We start from the raw sequence: 19798 nt of genomic DNA on the forward strand, positions 1-19798 counted from the left end.
ATTTTTTTCTTTGCTATTAATAGTGGAAGGAATTAAATATTTGGTTAAACAATGAAAATTATTTGAAATTCTCTGCAAGAATATATTTATTGTTGAGAATTATGCAAAATTATTTTTTATAGACTGTCAAAGAGCTGAAAAAAGTAAATTGATATCTTCAAAAGATAATTTTATTTAAAATTTTAAAATAGTGCAAAATTCTGTTTGCAGGTTTTGCACAATATTTTCTGGTGTTATCACAAAAAAATGCTAAAACCTTGGTAAATTTTTTACTAATAAAACTTTAATTCAATTTTTTTTTAAAAAAATTGCTTAGATGTACTTAGTATCACTCTTGAATGAAGTTTGGTAGCTCTAGTTCAAAACGTTTTTGATTCAAACAAGAACAGTTTTCAGTTCATTTGAAACAACAGTCAATATATTTAGCTCATAAAGTGCCACATACATTCTCCTTTATATTTAGTAGAGATCTATATATTAAAAATAATATACAAAACTACTGTATGATTTGCTAAGTCCTACAAACTGATACAATTTCACCAAATTTTGTTTCATATGAAAGCATATAATATCGAGGTAAATCATCAACGGTCACTTGCCACCCAACATAGTTTCAGTACTGCAACAACAGAATCAATTTTGATATTTTAATTTTATATGAAAGTTTATGACATCTGTATACACTTCAATTGTTGGTTTCCTTTTTCCACTTACCATTTTTATGAGAAATAGAAAAAAAAAATTACTTCATGGTACATTCTCTGTGGTGAAAATAAGGGACAAACACTGGACCGATTTCAATAACTTTTATTTCATATAAAAGTTTTTTTATCCATAGATGTATAATTAATGGTTGCCTGTCTACTATCATTTCCTTTTTGGGGGGGAGGAGAGAACAAATAATCATAACATTAGTGTATGTTCCCAAGGTGACACAAGTTTTGGGGGAAAAAACACTACTTCATAAAACAATACATGGTGTGAAACATAAAGATCAAGAAGTAAAATAAGAATAATTATTTTAACAAACAAATAGAGATATATAAAAAATATTTGATATTAAAAATATTAAAATAATTACAATAAAAAAGAAAATTAACTGATCTCAATAGCAATGAAATTTGGTTCCGAAAGTGCTGAAATACATGTTTTTACAGGAATGCATGGTGTTTGACGTTCCCTGAAGGAAAATCCTCAGCCCCATCCACTGATCTGATTATGCCAGTTTTTATTCCATATGAAAACTTATGATCCCCTAAATATGCCATCAATGTTCTTTTATTTCTTACTTCAGCAATTAAGTAAAGCTGCCAAATGAAACTTTGAAGGAACAGTCAATCAAAATAAAAAAAAGAGTTGTTTTCCCTAATTTTTATCACCAACTTTACAGTTTTCATTATTCTGAGGTCTAATTAATCAATCAAAATGCTCTATCATTATTATACAAGTTTAATTTTTAAAAAATATTTTTTGTTTACTTTTATTACATTTTTATTGAGATAAGATGTAGTTCATTAAATATGATTGACATGAAAAAATTTATCTAATTAATGCTAGCTATTTTTGAAGACCATATTAATGCTATTAACAGTCATGTTGACCATTTTTGATGCAATAAATTCTTGAAAAAAGAAGAAGAAAGTACTATTTAAAATTATAATTACATAAACAAATAGAGCATTTTGATTGCTCAGCTGTGCTTTTGAAGTGGCAAAATTAACTGGCAGTAAAAAATTGGTGAAAGCTATCCAGTTGGTAAGATAAAAGACAACCTGTTATTTTGCAATATCTTTCAAATAAAGGAATGCGGCAAATGGCTCTCAATGACATATCTAGGCATGCATCATCAGTGTTCATATGAAATAAAAATGGGTGAAATCTGCATATTGGTTATTTTATTTAGTGGAGGTAAATTAGAAACTCTAAGTTTTCAAATCAGAGAATGTGTATAAAGAAAGAATGCCCCCCCCCCCTTGAAAATCGATGAGGGTTAAGAATCTAGGCAGATGATAAAATATTTAGGAATCTTTAATTTTGATATGGAATAAGAAAAATCTACAGACAGTGCTCTTGGCTAGTGAATTTTGGTTTCGCCAATTATTAAAATAAAAAGATTTTAGGTGAACAGCTGTTCCTCAAGGGCAGCTAATTGACAAAGATAATGATTTAATATTAATTTTAAAAATAACAGAACAAATACTATGAAAAATTATTAAACATAACCAAAGAGATAATTTATAGCATGTCATACCATTTTAAAGTAGTTTATTGTGAAAATTTCTATTAGATGATAAATGAAAAGGGTGAATTATCTTGAGAGATGCGGAAACAGAGAATGCTATATGCTCTTTCTATATTATAATCACATTTCTGGACTTTTCTTTATTGAAAGTAATTTTAAAAAACAAATTTGTTTTCTGAATATATAAGTGAATAATATATTTAAGAAATAGAATACATAAGAGTTTTTAAATATATAAACCTAAGTGAAAGACTTTAAAGCATAACACAATGCTAACAGGAAAGATATATTAAAATTACACATAGTTAATACAATTTCAGAAAGTATTATCTAGAAGAGAATTAAGCGAAAACTACATAAAATAAAACAACAAAATTTCATATTAAAATGATATTATTTTAATATCATTTATTGATAAATACAAAAGACAATTTAACAGCAAGCATGTGAATAAAGAAACAGAAAACTCACCTGTTCATATTCTGTTAATTTGTTATTATTATTATTAACAGCAGGCATTTGTTTGCAGTTACCTAGTTAAGGAGAAAAAAAAATTTAATGCAAATAAAAATAATGAAACTGGTAAGTCATCTTAACACAAAGCTCTTCAAACTGTATAATTATCATGATAAACCTTTAAGAAGCATGTTTCTTTTTAAAGATTTGTGAGCCTTTTTAGGAAATTTGTTCTATCGCAATAACTGATTTCTTTTAGTATCCAGTGATTCTGTTATTTAATTTGATCATGCAGATATTTTTTATAACAAAAACAATATTTAACTTAATTTAAATATATATATATATATATATATATATCTATGCTGATCTGCATTTTGGAGCCAGAGAACAAGGAAATTCACAAAAGAATTTGAAACTGGCTATATGTATTTTTTCCAAAACCTTCATTCTACTTTTAATATCATATAAAATTGAGCAGATTTAATAAACTAGATAGTTGATTATAATAGAAAAATTAACAAATGATGAATAATTTTCACTATGACAACTACCTTTTGACAAAGAATATTTTCTGATATAATATTTCTTACAATAAATTAAAATATATCTCACTTAACAAATATAATTCCTTCCTAAATCTTGGATGCTGAGGACTATCAACAACATATTGACTTTGCAAATGAATTTCTTATCCAACATGATAGTGATAACATTTGGCCTTTTCGCATATAATGGATGGACTTTCATTTCACCTTAACCGGCAGCACCAACATTGAAAATTGCATATACTAGACAGACATGGATTCACAAGCAGTGGTACCTGTACTTTTATATGATGCCAAAGATGTAAACATTATTACATAGCATGACATTACAATTAGAATTGTTCTTGAGACGTACTTCTTTGAGGAAGTGAAACTATTGGGATTTGTAAGATGTTCTGTGACAGCTTCTCACAATACAGTCATGCATCAAAACTATGGAATATCATAATTGCTGCAGCACAATGAACTAAATGGCATCGCTTGGCTACAAGATGATGCACTTCTACTTATAGCAATATCTATTTGCAAAATCTTGAAACAACATTTTGGCAACTGCGTCATTTCAAGTCATTTTTCATTTATATTGCATCTACGATCCCTCGACTTCATTCCAATGGATTTCTGCTTCTGGGAATACCTCAAATGTAGAGTGTACACATGCAATATGCAAACTTTTGTGAATCCAAAAGATCCATCAAAAGTGAGAATTCAAGGACTCTTCATGATATGTCACATTCAGCTTTATTATCTCGTGTCCGACAAGCTATGCATAACTACTTATGATAGCACCCATACGAAAATGTGTTATTCAAATAAAAGTTTTCTTTACTTCAATTTTTATTGCCATCAATGACTGGTAAATCTCCACCGTGCACCCACTGGTCTTTTTTTTTTTCATCCATTCGCAAAGCAGTTTTTTTGTGCATGCATAATGTGTCCTTTTGTGTGTGTCTGTGTGTTACATGTATCATTTCAATGCTCTTTAGTGTTTTTGCATGAGTTGAGTATTTTGTGACAGGAAAAGTTTTGTATCTATAACACTGCTTTAGTGCTTTTCTCAGAATCCCAAGCTCATTTTCCTGAATAATTATATCTGAGATCTCATCTCGATCGGTCCTAAATGTCCATATATCTACAAAGTTTTTTTTTTTTTTTAATGTTTACTCGGTACATATTAGTGATACCTATAATAGGCATGAGGGTCCACAAACAAACAAAAAAAAAACAATAAAAATAAAAGCATGTTTATCAATATTTTTCCTTCATAAATTGATTATGAAAGGAATCAACTTTTGTACTTTGTTTCTCTTAGGGAAAAATTTGGAAATGATTCTGTTCTTAAATAGATTAAAATATTTTAAATTACAAATATTTTTTTCAATAAAAAAATTACAAATTTAAATGTTTGAAGTATGCTTATATAACTTAAAAGTCAATCACAACAGAGAAGAAACTAAAATTATATGGAGTGTTTCTGAACTCCACATACAGACTTGGAGGGGGTACAGAAAACATCAAAAAGAACCAACATCACATAGGAAAGCAAGGACCCAAATGCTGCTATCAACTGATAAAGAGGTGAAAAGACAAAAGGGAAGAAACATTACAAAAGCCATATTAAGCCCTTTATTATACAAGAAATTAATACTATAGTTAGAAGCATCAAAGCATGACTAAAATTTATGCTGCATGGATGGCAATTCCTGCAACAAGGTCAAATTCAGAATTTACAGGCATTTTACAAAAATTGGCTTTCACTTCATCCCACAGATATAAATCAAGAGGCAATAAATCAGGTGACTTTGAGAGCCATGCAATGAGACCACCATGCCCAATCCAACAACTTCAAAACGTTCTGTCCAAATGGTTAAATATGGAAATTCCGTAATGAGATCGAGCTCCATCATGATGACATCGAACTCGAACATGGAAACATAATTCCAAAAGAATCACATTAAGAAAGATGAGATACGTGTGAACATCCATTCAAGGTAATAAGATATATAGGCTGACCAAACAGTCAGTCATGATTCCCGCCCACTTATAAATATCAGAAGTAATCCTGTGCAACACCTAGTCAAGTTCCATTTGGATCGCCTACGAGTCACTTGTGCATGTGAGTGAACATTCCCTCATGTTTATAAATCGCTTCATCAGTGAAAAAAACAGACCATTGGAAATACTGGTTGGACACACTTTCTTGAAGAAACCATTGTGCAAATGCAACACATGGATTATCTTCTTCCTTCACTATTTGAACTCCTTGAAAATGAAAAGAAGATAAGCCAACAATTGTTACATCAGTAAGCACACATACATTGGTGCCAGGATTTTGAACCACAGCATTCAAAGAACCTCTTCCAAAGCAATTATTGGTGTTGGTCTCAGTGTACTGCAGTGGAACTCTGAAGGATTCTCTCTGCATATAAGAGAACATTTGTTTATTCACCTTGTTGGAAATCTTTTCCGACACAATAGTACAGCAATCATCCATTTCTATTAGCCGGCTACAATAAGAAATCTGCATGTCCTGACTTCGGGAGTCCTCCACTTCGCCATTTATCCATTTGGGACTCGGCTTTCTTATGTGATTCTGATTCCAACTGATGTTTTTAATTTTTCCTTTAAGTTTGTATGTGGAGTTCAGAAACATCCTGTATAATAGCAGGAATAGCAGAGTTCCCTAGGTTTAACCCTATTTAATAGTTTAATCAACTCTGGAATTGAACTTAAAGCAATTGTTCATTTTTTTATGGTCAAGTGAGGAGAGAGATTGAACCTTCTAGAAATTTCCTCCCACCTCAAAACCACGTTTTGCTGAGTCTTGAGACATATTTCCTAAACAAGCATTTCATACCAAATCTAGAAGCCAAGACAAAACTGTGCAAAAGTATTTTTCTCATACATTTTGCAAATATTTTTTGAACTTTGATTCTTTAAAAATTAGATTGCAATTTTTTTTTAATTTTATAATTATATTTTTTTTACTCTTATGAAAATAAATGTTTAATTGGATATTTTGCACACAGTTACTACATACTTTCCTTCATAATATGAATTCTTCTTATACCTTAATCACATCACTTTCCTGCAATTTGCAATTTTTTCCTATTTCAATATGTGGAAAATTTATTTAATTTTTACAATTCACACATATAATTTTTCACTAAAAATCAATCACTATCAATATTTATATATGACATGAAAAAGAAATCAAGTAATTACTTACTATTAACATCTTCACTTTCATCATCACTTAATAATCGTCTGGTATTTTTTTTCTTAGCAGAAAGAGGCACAATTTCTTCTTCATCAGAGAATGACGATGAAACACATGTTTCAAGATCAATAAGTTCTTTAGAACTTATAAAATCTAAGTTGTGAGAAGTAAGACTGGTTGCTAAAATATTTTAAAAAGTGAAGTTAGAACAAATATTATTAGGAAAAATAACATTAATATGTTAATAGTACTTTTAATACTATGATTTAACATTAATGCAATTTTAATCAAACTCTTTTATTACAAAATTGCAGATAAATACAGTTATTGAAGAATAACAATATTAGAACTTTTATCAATAAAATAATTAATTGGATAATTAAATGTGAAGAAAATTACATTGATTTCATTAAAAGCCTCCTAATGCTTCAGTATTTATGAATAAAATTTGAAGTATTTTTAGCTTATGAAAGGCTATAATTAATAGATCAACTCATGAGTTGTCAGCAACATCAAAAAGATCTTATACAAGAAAAATTTTAATAGTAGCAGTTGACAAAATGTCAATATGCATATAAATAAACATTTAAAATGAAAAATATTCACTATACCAAAAATATTGCTAACTGAAAAAAATGTTGACAACACTAAAAGATTTTCAAAAGCTTTTTTTTTTTTTTTGCTGTAACTTTATGAATAATTTTTAAACGTGGATGAAAAACAGCATTAAAAAATTAAAGGTAATTAAAAGTGGATACAAAATCTAAGCATTGCAAGAGATAGTTCAGATTTTTTTTTTTTTTCATATGAAAAATAATAATTTTCATGCAGGGAAATACAATTTTTTAATCAATAGTATATAAACTATTATTAGTTATTATGAAACCTCCAGCAAATTGTTACACTTCAAGCATTTGGAAGCAAAATTCGAGTATTCAATTGTTCTATTCAATAATTCTATTCAATAGTTTTGATTTCTATAGTAAACAATTTATTTACATGTTTTATTTTAAATGTATATAGATAACCTATTGTTACATATATAAATATTATCAGGGTGCGTAATGAAAAACTGCTGCAAAAATTAAGTACTTTTAAGCACTTTTTAAGCAACTTTGTATACGTATGCACACATTAATAGTGTATTTTCTAAGTATAGTATTTTCCCCCTATTTTATAATAATACATAGTTTTTAAAGAAAAAAAATTCTTAAAAATTAATTTTAAATGTTTATTTTTTTTAAATTTTAATATTTATTTCTGTATTTGCACAACATCTTCTATTGTAACATTATGCCTTTTAGAATTTGACAAAAGGATACAAATGATCATAAAAATAAGAGAAAAAACTATTAATACCAAAAAACTTAAGTCAACTTTTAAAAGATTAACAATAAAGATCTTTTTCAACTTTTCTTAAAAATTAAAATAAAATATCAGATAGATACAGCATTTCTGTAAATGTCGATAGTGCTGTAGGAGCTCAGCATGACCAAATATTTTGTATTTGTTTTCAGCATGACCCAAGATTTATAGATAAGCAATATGAATTAAGATCCAACATTGCTGGGATGGAAAGAGTAAATTTCTCCCTGCACTGATTTATTCAGTTAAGTAATTTCAATTGCAATCTTATAAAGCTAAGAACTAAAACATTCATATGACTATCATTATACAACTGGCAAGACTGCCATGAAATTGATGATAGAACAAAGTCATGTTGTAAATAAGTTTTTTAAATAATTTTTAATAGAAAATAATATCAGCATTTACAAATGATCAGACTAAAAAGGAATTGTTTTTTTCCTCTTATTTTTAAAAGTAGTAAATCTCATTTGAATATTTAATGTTCCTAAAATTTAATGAAAACCTGCTTTTTAATCTATAAACAAAAATTCTTACTTAAAAAAAATTGCAGAAGAAACGATATATATAATTTCCGAAGAAATGAAAATGCTTTGACAAGTCCTAATTTTCATAAATAAAGAAAACAAGTAAAAAAAAAAAAAAAAAATCAGCTCTGTAGTTAGAAGTTAAACGAAAATAAATCAGCCAGAGCATCTGCCCAAAATTTTCTTTCACATTGAAAAGAAATGCCTTGTGTGACATTGGCGTATGTTACAGAATATTAACACTAGGCGTGAATTAAATATTTTTACTGTTTCTATCTATAGTGTGATTGTTGGCAAGTATTTTGGGATTAATCTCTGGGATGCAGTTGAAAGTATCCGAAAAGTTAATTTGAGTTTTAGACGCATTCTTCCCAATTGATTAAAAAAAAAATTGTTTCAAAACTACACTAATCGTCACAAAATTACATACCAAATTTGCTACATTTTTTAGTAGTTGTGTTTACATATTTCTGAAAGAACAGGCGGACACGTGACAAACTGCTTGTTGGATCTGTCAAAATTTGACAGATGTTTGTACAATAGATACTAAATCTCTGTACTAAATTTTAAGTACCCAGCTCTCTTCGTTCTATAGTTATCATGTTAACTTGTATTCGAACAGTCAGACAAACAAACATATTTCCTCTAAACAGATGTTGCTGAAAATTTTTAAAAAACTACAAGTTCGGTGTGAGGACTGTATATCAAATTTCATCCATCTAGTTCAAAGTGTTTCTTTGTTATCTTTGTCACAGACAGAAATTTTCTGAAAATGTGCTTTTGAATTCAAGGAGTTATGAAACGTGGGGATACATTAAAATCTTGACTTCGAATTTTTTGACGATTGCAATATTTTCTTTAAATTTTGTATATGGAAAAGTAAAAATACCAATTGAAGCTTTTTTTTAAGAAAGTCTTTCTTGTAGCCAGCCCGAGACAATATATCAAATTGTGCAAAGCTAATTTCTCAGAATAAAATAATAATCAAAAATTACATTCAACCAAAAAAAATTTTATTATTCAAAGGCTATTCTTTTTTAACATATAAAACGGTGTTAAAATAATTTTATGCCATAATATGCTTTGATGTTATGAAAACACATTAAAATTCTATTTTTTTAATTAAACTTCGAATTAAAAGTTTGAGAAATCCGTTCTTAGTGTGTCTCTAATGCCCAAAAAAGAACTTCCCAAACATCATGCTCCTAACTTCAAAGGCTTGATGCTGGGCGCTGCTCAAGACAAGACTTTATATATAAAGAGCGATTTTATTAGGAAAAAATTTTTATAAGAGAAAATTTCTAAAAAAAGAAAAAAATCATTATAAAAAGATAAAACCTAAATCCTAAAAAAAAAAAATTCTAATAAAACTTTTTAAAAAATTTCTTTACAAATATTTAAGTACCACATACAGCAGTTCCTTTTTTTTCCTCAGTCAAAAAAAAAAAAAAAAAAATGGCAAGATTAGTCTAACAAATAAAAATGTTCAAATGAATGGGAACATTAAAAAAATACCACAAAAGATATCACAATCATTGAAAAATAAAGGTGTCAAGTCAAAATTTCCTTATACTAGATTTTAAGCGATTGATTAACGTAATTATGTACCTCAATTAATAAGAATTCAATATAGTACAGTTGAATACCTGTAGTAGATCATTCAAGCGAAGTATGGCATAGAACACATTATGGCAAAGAACACCTCCCCTTCCAGTTAACTATTACAGTATTTTAATTAATGGCAATGAACATTGTTTAAGAAAAAGAGAGGGGATAAAGAAAAAATAAAAAAAGGAAGGGGTGCAAAAAAGAAAGGAAAGGGAAAAAAAGGAATCATCAAGCATTATCTTAATATGTGCTGAAACACTTGGAATAATTTTTAGAATTCATTCCTTTTGTTGGGCTTCTTTTTTTATACATCTGGTAAACAAGTCTTTATGACCATGATTTCGAATTGTCATGTTCAAATTATGGGGAAACAAAACAAAATGCTTCCTTCACTTCATGAGAAAATTAAGTATTTTTTAAGGATCTTTTCAGAAAATTAAGCACTTTTAAGGTGTTTAAAAATGGTTTTCAAATGTAAGCACTCTTTTTTTACTTATGCACCCTGATTATTTCATTCTAAAGTAAAATGTTTTCCTAAAATATTTTGAATTCATTCAATTCCTAGTTAATAAATCTGTAATCAAGCTATTTTCCTCTTTATCTTTACCTTTCTCAGAATTATCAGTGCTGGCAGAATGCAAATTATTGTGGCTTGTAGTTTCATTTCCAGATACACTAACTTCTTCTTTTGAATTTGAATCATTTGTTTTCTTCTCTGAGCTGAATCCTGATTTTAAAAAATATGATTTGATTTACAATGCCAAATACAAATTTATTTTTAAAAAAATGTACAGAAATGAGGAAATACCTTGTTCAGAAGGTTGATGAGAATTTAAAGTAGTGAGTTTAGGAGAGGATTTCTTTCCACTGTCAAAATTTTCATTTTCATGGGCACTACTGCAGCTACTTTTCTTATTTACTATAAGCATGGTGAATATGTTATAAAAATTATTAATAAGAAAATTTTTAATTCATATAATTTTTATACAAAGAAAACAAAAAGAAAACTATCACAACAACTTATTAAAGTTAGAAAACTTAGTTAATTTACCATTTCTGGAAGAAGGAATTTCAAAATCATCTATATCATCAATTAAAAAATCATCTATTAAAAAGGAAGAATTTAAACTTTTCTCCTTTTTACTAGGGCATACTTGCTTCGAAGAATCATCAGACCTAAAAAGAAAACCAAAATAATTAAATAAGCATGAAATTATAGAAATATTATAATTGTCTCTGCAAGAGAAGAGTTTATTTCTGAAGCCTCAGTAACTAATACAAAAAGTAAAATGCATTTTAAAAAATTTTAAATTTAATTTAAAAAAATAATTATATTTTATATTTTTAAAAACATTCTCCAGATTTTTTTTAAGCAGGTAAATTTAAAAATAACAATTTCAGAAGTATATGATGAAATAAAGAAAAAGGATTACATTATCAAGAACAAGAATCCTTTGATTTTTATAAATTTCTTTCGCACCTAGTAATCCCTTAGATAATAAAGGAGAGTGATTTTAGTTAGTTAGCAAAGTAGAAATTAAAGAAAATCTCTACTAATAATAATGACGAATGTTTGTGTGTTTACATATGTTGGTGCTCTACAGGAGAAACAGTTCAATCAAGAACTATCAAATTTGCCACAGATATACCTTGGATGGTACAATTTGATCATAAAGTGACTTTTAATAAGAATTAATAAATTAAAAACAAAGTGAGAAGTTACATTTTGCACAGTAATCCTCCAAAATATCTTTGCACATAATGGTTTTTAACAGCATTATAAAATTATAAAAAATCATCTTTTTTATGATACTAATTTAAAACATTTTCTTGTTTGTTTATTTTTAGCAATTGATTTCACTGTTCCATTCTTCCGTTGCAAAAAGTTAAAGAAAAATGTGTCTGTTTAATATCTGTGTAGTTTATAATCAGAAAAAAAAAAAAGTGAAGTCACAGTACAAAATTAAATTGTCCAGATAGTTAGTTTTAAATAACACCATGATGTCATAGCACTTGACTCCATTAAGATGATTCATATACACAGGGAACAGTATATACAAACCATCATTTGATGCTTTAATATCAGTCACAGTTTGATGCTTAAACAAATATTTTTTTCTTGTGGAAATCATGAACATTAAATTAAACAATCAAATTTTAAAGGAAAATAAACATAGCAATTATTCTTAGTAAACTAGCTGGCTGCTAAAAGGAAACTAGTTTAGAAATAAGAATATTATTTTATAAAAATTAATTAAATCTTTTGGGAAATAAATTAAAGTAATTTTTAAAGCTTTAAATAACAATAATTTCAGAAAGAAAATAAGTTATAATTTGAAAATGGGTAATTAGTTTAGGCATTTTTTCCTATTTATAAATAAGATATTGAACACTTTCATGAAAGGGATTTACATCTAGGATATCAACACATGTTTGGGTAACAAATACTTTGAGGATTAAATAGCAAAATGAAGAGACATTGAGCATAACATATGTAAAATCCAATATTCTTATGTTTTGTTAGTCTCACTACTAGAATGAACAGAGAGGTGTGCTATATTAAAAGGTTGTCAAGAATAACAGTGAATAGAAGCAGAATAAAAATCAAAACAAAAACTGATCAGAAATAAAACCATCCTTTTAACTTTATTTATGAAGACTTTCTGGAATAAAATTTTGTCCATGACATACAATACCTAAACAATTTGTGCATTATATCACTGGCTTAAATCAAAAAATTTTCATAAATGCCTTTTAGATTTAAAGGAAAAAAAAAAAAAACTAATATTATAAAATTTATGTTGTGGAGATTCAAGAACAATATAGACAATAGCAAGCAAACAAGAAATACAATTGAAAAATTTCTTCGTTACTGAGTATTCTCTATAGAAAAACCTCCCAAAATAGTTTTCCTACTACAACAACAGAATCAATTTTGATATTTTAATTTAATATGAATGTTTATATCTTGATATATTTCAATTATTGGTTTCCTTTTGCTACCCACCATTTTTATAATAGAAAAAAAATTTGTCACTCTACATTCTCTGTGGTGAAAATAAGGGACAAACACTGGACCAATTTCAATAATTTTTATTTCTTATAAAAGATTTTTTATCCATCGATTGAAAGGTTGTCAAGAACAATACTGAACAGAAACAGAATAAAAATCAAAACAAAAACTGATCAGAAGTAAAACCATCCTTTTAACTTTATTTATGAAGACTTTCTGGAATAAAATTTTGTCCATGACATACAACTCACAAACAATTTGTGCATTGTGTCACTTGTCACTGGCTTGAATCCACAAATTTTCATAAGTGCCTTTTAGATTTAAAAAAAAAAAAAAAACTAATATTATAAAATTTATGTTGGGGAGATTCAAGAACAATACAGATAATAGCAAGCAAACAAGAAATACAATTGAAAAATTTGTTTAAAATCTCATAATCTGAGGTGAATTTATAATTGATTAACGAACACTGATTTTAAATTGATTACATCTGCTGACTAATCACCCAGTACACATATTTAATAGTTAAAAATTATGAATTATTTAAAACAGAACTAAAGATAATAAAGTAACACTTACTGGGAGAAGAAACTTGTTATGGTTCCTTGTTTCTTTACTGTTTTAACAGGCACTTGATTGTTTTTAGTTGATAAAACTTGATTTGAATGAAAGGATATCTGTTTATTTTCACTTGATTGCAAAACAGGAACTATACTTTTTGAAGAACTATGCTTTCCAAGACTTAAAGATTTTTTAAAAGTAAAATGTTTGCTAGAAAGATACATGTAATAAATTAAATTAGTTATAAGATTAATGAAAAATCCATCTATAATAGTTAAAGCATAATATAAATATTGATGAAATATGAATTTGAAAATAAAATATATACTTATAAAATTGATTTGTGATTCATCAAATTCAACAATACAAGCATTTGAAAATCGTATGAATTCATAAGTAAATTTATCCTGCTTATAAAATTAAAACTTAAAAAAAATCTGACAATTCTGAAATCTGACACAAGATTAAACTTACACATTAGCAACATTTTGATTTGTAATTGAACACTTTTTTGAAGCAGCAAAACGTGCAAGGTGTTCGTCCAAATTATTAAATGGCAGACCATTCATGATAATCTACCTAAAAAAACAGAATAAACTTTAAAAAAAGAATGCACGAGTCTGATATTTTACTGAAAATCAAATTAAAACACTTAAAAAAATATTTATTTGAAAGCTAAGTTAGATTAGTTTAAACACATTTCCATGGGTCAATAAAGTCAAATTCAATTTCATTTAACATATTACTTTGAAAAATACTGTTATAAAAATGAAAAATAATAATAATAATAATTCATTCTATAAAAACATTTAAACTCCACAGTAAATCAAGTATATCATACAAATATTTTCTTCAGAAGACGTTTTTTCTCGTTTTCCTTTAGATGAAACTTTTTACACAATAATCATATTTGAAAACAGTGTAACAGTGAATATTAATAACTCTAAATCCCTTATATAATTCCTGTTATTTGAGTAAAAATTAGAGTTAATAAATTTTTATCACAATTGCCATCATATCTGTATGCATAAAATTTAATGAGTCATATGTAAATTCTAACATCAATCTTGAAAGTCAGGCTATGAGAAACACTTTATTTTTTATTAACTGACTATAAAATCAACTGTGAGAAATAAATCAAACTTAATCTGATAATAATTGTGTAAAATAGAAATCTCTGAAATACTTGAGAACTGACTGACAAGAGATACATGATACAGAGTGCATAATTTTGATAAAACTTACTATGCACATTTTTTATTAATAAATTAAAAACACTATTATAGGAAATAACCCTAATTCAAATTTTTCTGAGTCAGGTGGAGGAATATCACAGAAATATATTTAACAATTAGAGCAATCAGAATGAAATTTTTTTGTTCAAAATTTCTTTTTTCTTTATTAAATGCTCCAAAATAAACTTAGTACTATTAGAAAAATATTAAATTTCAAAATAATATACAATCAAATAAAAACCAGTTTTTGAATTACTTTGCAAAAATTTAAATAAAATTCCAGCAAAAAAAAATTATAAAAATAAAAATTACACAATTTATAAAGCATTATTTCTTTTCCTATATTTCACATGGTTCTGATAAAAATAAATAAATGAAATGAGTAAAACTTAATAATAATACAATTAATTAGCTGAACAGATATAAGTGTGGGCAGTACACAGCCCATGAATTGCTGTATTTAATATAAAATGCTAATCTATGCTCATTACTGATAAAAAAAAGTTTATTTTCATGTTTTAATTCTCTGAGGTAATTTTACTAAAAATATAGAAAAGATACTTAATACATATATATATTATTTAAAAAAATTCTTTTAAAATAAACTTTACATTAAAAAGGTCTATTACTAAAAACTTATTTTTTATAACTAATTTGGTAGTTTAAAGCAAGACCATATATTCTCTTTTGGATTATAATCTAAGAAAAACATCATCAAAAGCTGACTCTTATTAATTAAAAATTTTTTTAAAAAAATATCAATTATCAAAACAATAGTAAATTGTTTTATAACTTCCTAACAATACTTTTTAAAAAAATATATAAATATTACTTTTTTAAGAAAAGAATTTTAAAACTTTGAAAGAAAGTAGGATTTTGTGCAAACTTTTTGTGTCCCCAAAAAAACTCAAGCAGAACTTTCTGGATAGATGTTTCTCAATATTTGTAATAGAAAATAATTCAGAAAATCATCTTGATTTTAAAAATTTCAGAAAAATTTGTTAAAGAGCATTTTAAATGAAATAATCTTATAATTTTATTTTTAATTTTTGAGTAACCGGGAATTTAAAAAAAAAAAGAAATAGGGTTGTTTAAATCTTTCTAGTCAAAAGAAGAGTCCCAACAGAAAAGAGACATCAAAACAAATAATAATATAATATAGTGGTTTGTTTATGGTATTTGTATAATATTGTTATTGTATAATATGGTATAATATAGTGGTTAGATATAGATAGATAAATTGTTTTAAATAGTCTATCAATGCGCAGTTGTAAAAGAATTTTACTTATTTTTTTTTCTTGACATACAGAAATGAAGGTATGAAAACTAGTAAATATATTAGCTGCTTCTCAGAATTAAAATAATTTCATAAACAGTGTTTTTAATATAGAAAAATAAAAGTATGGTGGAAATCTTGGACTTTCCAAATGTATGATGTTATCTAAGTTCCTGGAATAAAAGAAAGAAAATTAAAAAGGGATAGAATAATTCAAATATTTAACATTGTCCGGAAAAAAGCACCTATTTACAGATTTTGTTATTTTAAAATCATCTGCATGAAATTTTCTAAAGAATTAAAAGTAAATAAATGAAAAATTCACAAAAATGAAATTGGTACTACTAAAAAAAATAATTTTATGATCATGCATTTTTTTAATTATTATTAATTTCCTTTTAAGTTTCATGGAAGAAAGAAAAAATATTGGTTAATTTCTCATAGCTTGAAATTGCTGCTATCAAAATATAACAGATTCATTTGTTTTCAGAAGTTTTATATTTTCAGGAATTGACCTATGCATGACATTTAGGTATTATTAAATCAATGTGTTGAAACATGGAAAATTAATACATATTAAAATGAAACATAGTGGTAGTTCAATAATGACATAATTTTTACATATTTAAAAATTAATAGTAATTAAAAAAATATTGCATAAAAATGAAATAGATATAAATGATATGGAAAAATTATGACTTTTAATGTGATAATAAATATTTCTTGTAAGATAATTTATTCAAAAATTATTGAAGAAAAATAATATTTCATTTAAATTGTAATTAACTAAATATTTAATTAACTTTAACAAACGGAAAAGTGGACAGTAAGTAATCTTTTTCTTGACTTAATGCATAAGTATGCTAAGTTTGGTTGAAATTAACCCAGTCAATTTGAAGGTACAGAACATACATAGGCATAATGATTTTTATTTATTTTAAGATTAAAATATTAACTGGAGTAAGTGATTATAAAAACAGTCAATAGTCAGTTTACTGATTTTTATCTGATATAGTAGTACTACAAATTTGTTCACAAATACTGAAGTATAAGAAATATTGATACTTTTCCATTTTCACCGCACAAATCTTGCCAAGCAGTCTTTATTGGGGACAACACACAGTATTCATATAAATAAATGTTACCAGCAATGGTATTCCATTTGACATTTTCTGACTTTGTAGTGATTTTATCAACAAAAATGGAAAAGTACCGAAATATTTAAAACATGTTTTATGGAACAGATAAATAGTTAATTTTTCATTAACAAAAACATGACTAAACAAATAGTTTCACTGATATAAATTGTTAATTGCTCCTGCTTCTAATGTTTTTCTCCTTTAATTTTGTTTCTGTGCTTTTGCAATAGCTCTTTGTATACATATTCTTGTTTTTTAACAGTAAAAAATTATTTCATTTGCTTCACTTGAATTTGAGAGGAGCATCTATGTTTTCTTTTAGTTACCATTAAATTATCACTTTAAAACTGAACAAAATGCCATTAGTAGCCATGTATTGTTATAAAAGACAAATTAAAATAAAATAGTGGTAGAATGTTGTAGATGTAGAACTTAATGTTGAATAGCAAAAGAGTATCTAAAAATTTTCTTTTTCAGAATTATCTGGAGTTAATGTTTTTTCTTTAAAAAATTATATAGCATATAAAAATAAAACTAACATCATTAATAATCTATTTTTTTTTAAATTTTAAGATGGTGTAAAAAAATATTTTTCAGTTAATTAAATATGAAGTTAGAAAATAAAACAGGCAAAATTTTGATCATTTCTCATAGCCAGCCAGAATTTGCTACTGTCATTGAATATCTGTTTCATTTGCATTAAAGGTTTTATTTTTTCTACCTACATCAAAATGACTGACCTAAGTTTGCTTTCAATCAATCATTGTCAGATCAATATGTCAATGGTGGCAAAAGATATGCATGATATAAAAAAAGAAATCTTTTAAAAAATAGTGGTAGATAAGTTTGAAGTCTTAATATCGTCCAGCAAAGGAATACCTACAAATTTTTATCATCTATTTTTATTTTTAAAATACATCAGCATTAAATGTTCTAAACAATTAATAACAACTAAAAGAAAAATTATACAAAAATTAGATTAATATACTTAAAAAGGTAAAATTTTTAATCTTTTGATGATGATATATTTTTTAATTAATGTCCTTATAAGTGTTTTTGGAACAAAGACAAAATATTAATTAATTTCTCACAACATAGAATGGCTAGTGTTAATGATCAAGTGTTTCATGTGCATACAAGAACTTTACTTTGCCTGCCTGCATTTGAGCGATTAAACAATGCCCATGTTTAGGCATTGGTAAACTATTTTGAAACAAATAAATATCTGGTATAAAAAATATTAAAAAAAAATAATAGTGATAAACAGCTCAAAATTAATATAAATTTGAACACATTTTATTTAAGCTGACATCCTGGCCAAGGGGTAGTGCATCTTCTCCATGATTTGGGCGTCCTGATTCGGGCATGGTTGTTTTTTAACCTGTGTTCTACCTGTGAAGTGTGTGACCCCCTGTAAAAGGGGTTGTGCAAGCGAGTGTGTGAGTGTCATCTTCCTATGAAATAGAAGTCAGACTTATGCCCTCAGGTGCTCAGGGACCTTCACCTTCAGAAACTACGAACTTTGCTTATATGGCAGTGGGCTTGTCTATAGCAAGCAGCATAAGTTACAAAACAACACATTTTATTTATGACTATTAGTGGAAATATTGTACAAAAAAAATGGAATAGATATAATTAAAATGATAAAATTTTAACTAACAGGATATTAAAATATTTTGTGCAAGATTATTTGTTCCTCTGCTACTGCAGAAAAATGAGAAAATTTCAATTAATTTCTAAGTAATTGAATATTTAATTAATTTTTATGCCAGAAAAATTATGTGGTTTTAAAGAATAAACATGCAAAATTTGGCTGGAGAGAGAGATGTTACATATATACATACTCACAATAAATTATATATATATGAATTACTAAAAGAGAAACAATCAAAAGGAAAATTGGATAAATATGCTAATGTATAAATATATATGTATCCATATTAAACATACAGAACTTTTCCTCTGAAGTGAAACTTAAAATATTAATTGCCGGTTAAATAACACAAGCAAAGTATATCCCATGATCAAATAGGATAAAAAAAATTTTAACTTTAACCCTTTTTCTGATAAGAAAGAAAAATTATGAATTTATTTTTTAAGAAAAATTTCGTTGTAATCCTTAAATTTTGAAAACATTAACTAATGACAATAAAAAAGAAACTAACTTTGAAACAACAACTTAGCCGATTTTCAACTAAACCTTTAAAATCAGGATGATTTTCATGTGTATATTTGGCCTTAATATAATGAGTACTCAAATACATGAAAACCCTATGGAAGCTCTTGACTCTACTAAATACTAAAATCCACATATAAGGCTAAAATTAAAATCCATGGATTGGGCAACATTTAAATCTTCACTTATGTATATATTTAAATCAAAGAAATTAAATTAAAAAAACTAAATTAAAAACTATATTATTCCCTCCTTTAATTTAAATTAATGCACTCATAATTATGCTTAATAAACCTACTTGTGCCTTATTTTTTCACACGCGATTAATCGTCAAATCCTTAAGAAACGATATAAATATAGTGTATCTCACTTGGTATCTACAATCAATAAGAATTCTCTGCTAATGTATTTATATGAAGATTATTTTGATAT

At 26.5% G+C, this 19798-nt stretch overlaps 1 protein-coding gene across 3 annotated transcripts in view; it reads right to left on the bottom strand.

Moving 5' to 3' along the window:
• The window catches only part of LOC129957748 (recQ-like DNA helicase BLM), a 61027-nt gene that overhangs the window by 40883 nt on the left and 346 nt on the right, over nt 1-19798 (bottom strand). Inside the window, exons 1-8 of one of the 3 annotated variants that reach the window (XM_056070171.1) lie at nt 19661-19679; nt 14015-14115; nt 13559-13750; nt 11018-11142; nt 10775-10885; nt 10574-10693; nt 6476-6646; nt 2714-2775 (exon numbers count right to left, since the gene is read on the bottom strand). In XM_056070171.1, coding sequence (XP_055926146.1) covers nt 2714-2775; nt 6476-6646; nt 10574-10693; nt 10775-10885; nt 11018-11142; nt 13559-13750; nt 14015-14109 — 876 coding nt within the window. In that variant the 5' untranslated portion in view covers nt 14110-14115; nt 19661-19679. Of the gene's footprint in view, nt 1-2713; nt 2776-6475; nt 6647-10573; nt 10694-10774; nt 10886-11017; nt 11143-13558; nt 13751-14014; nt 14120-19660; nt 19680-19798 lie in introns of those variants that run through there. The other 2 variants (XM_056070170.1, XM_056070172.1) reach the window with 2 other exon arrangements.

The sequence above is a fragment of the Argiope bruennichi genome, chromosome 2, assembly GCF_947563725.1.
Source record: "Argiope bruennichi chromosome 2, qqArgBrue1.1, whole genome shotgun sequence".
In the NCBI taxonomy this organism is placed as follows: domain Eukaryota; kingdom Metazoa; phylum Arthropoda; class Arachnida; order Araneae; family Araneidae; genus Argiope; species Argiope bruennichi.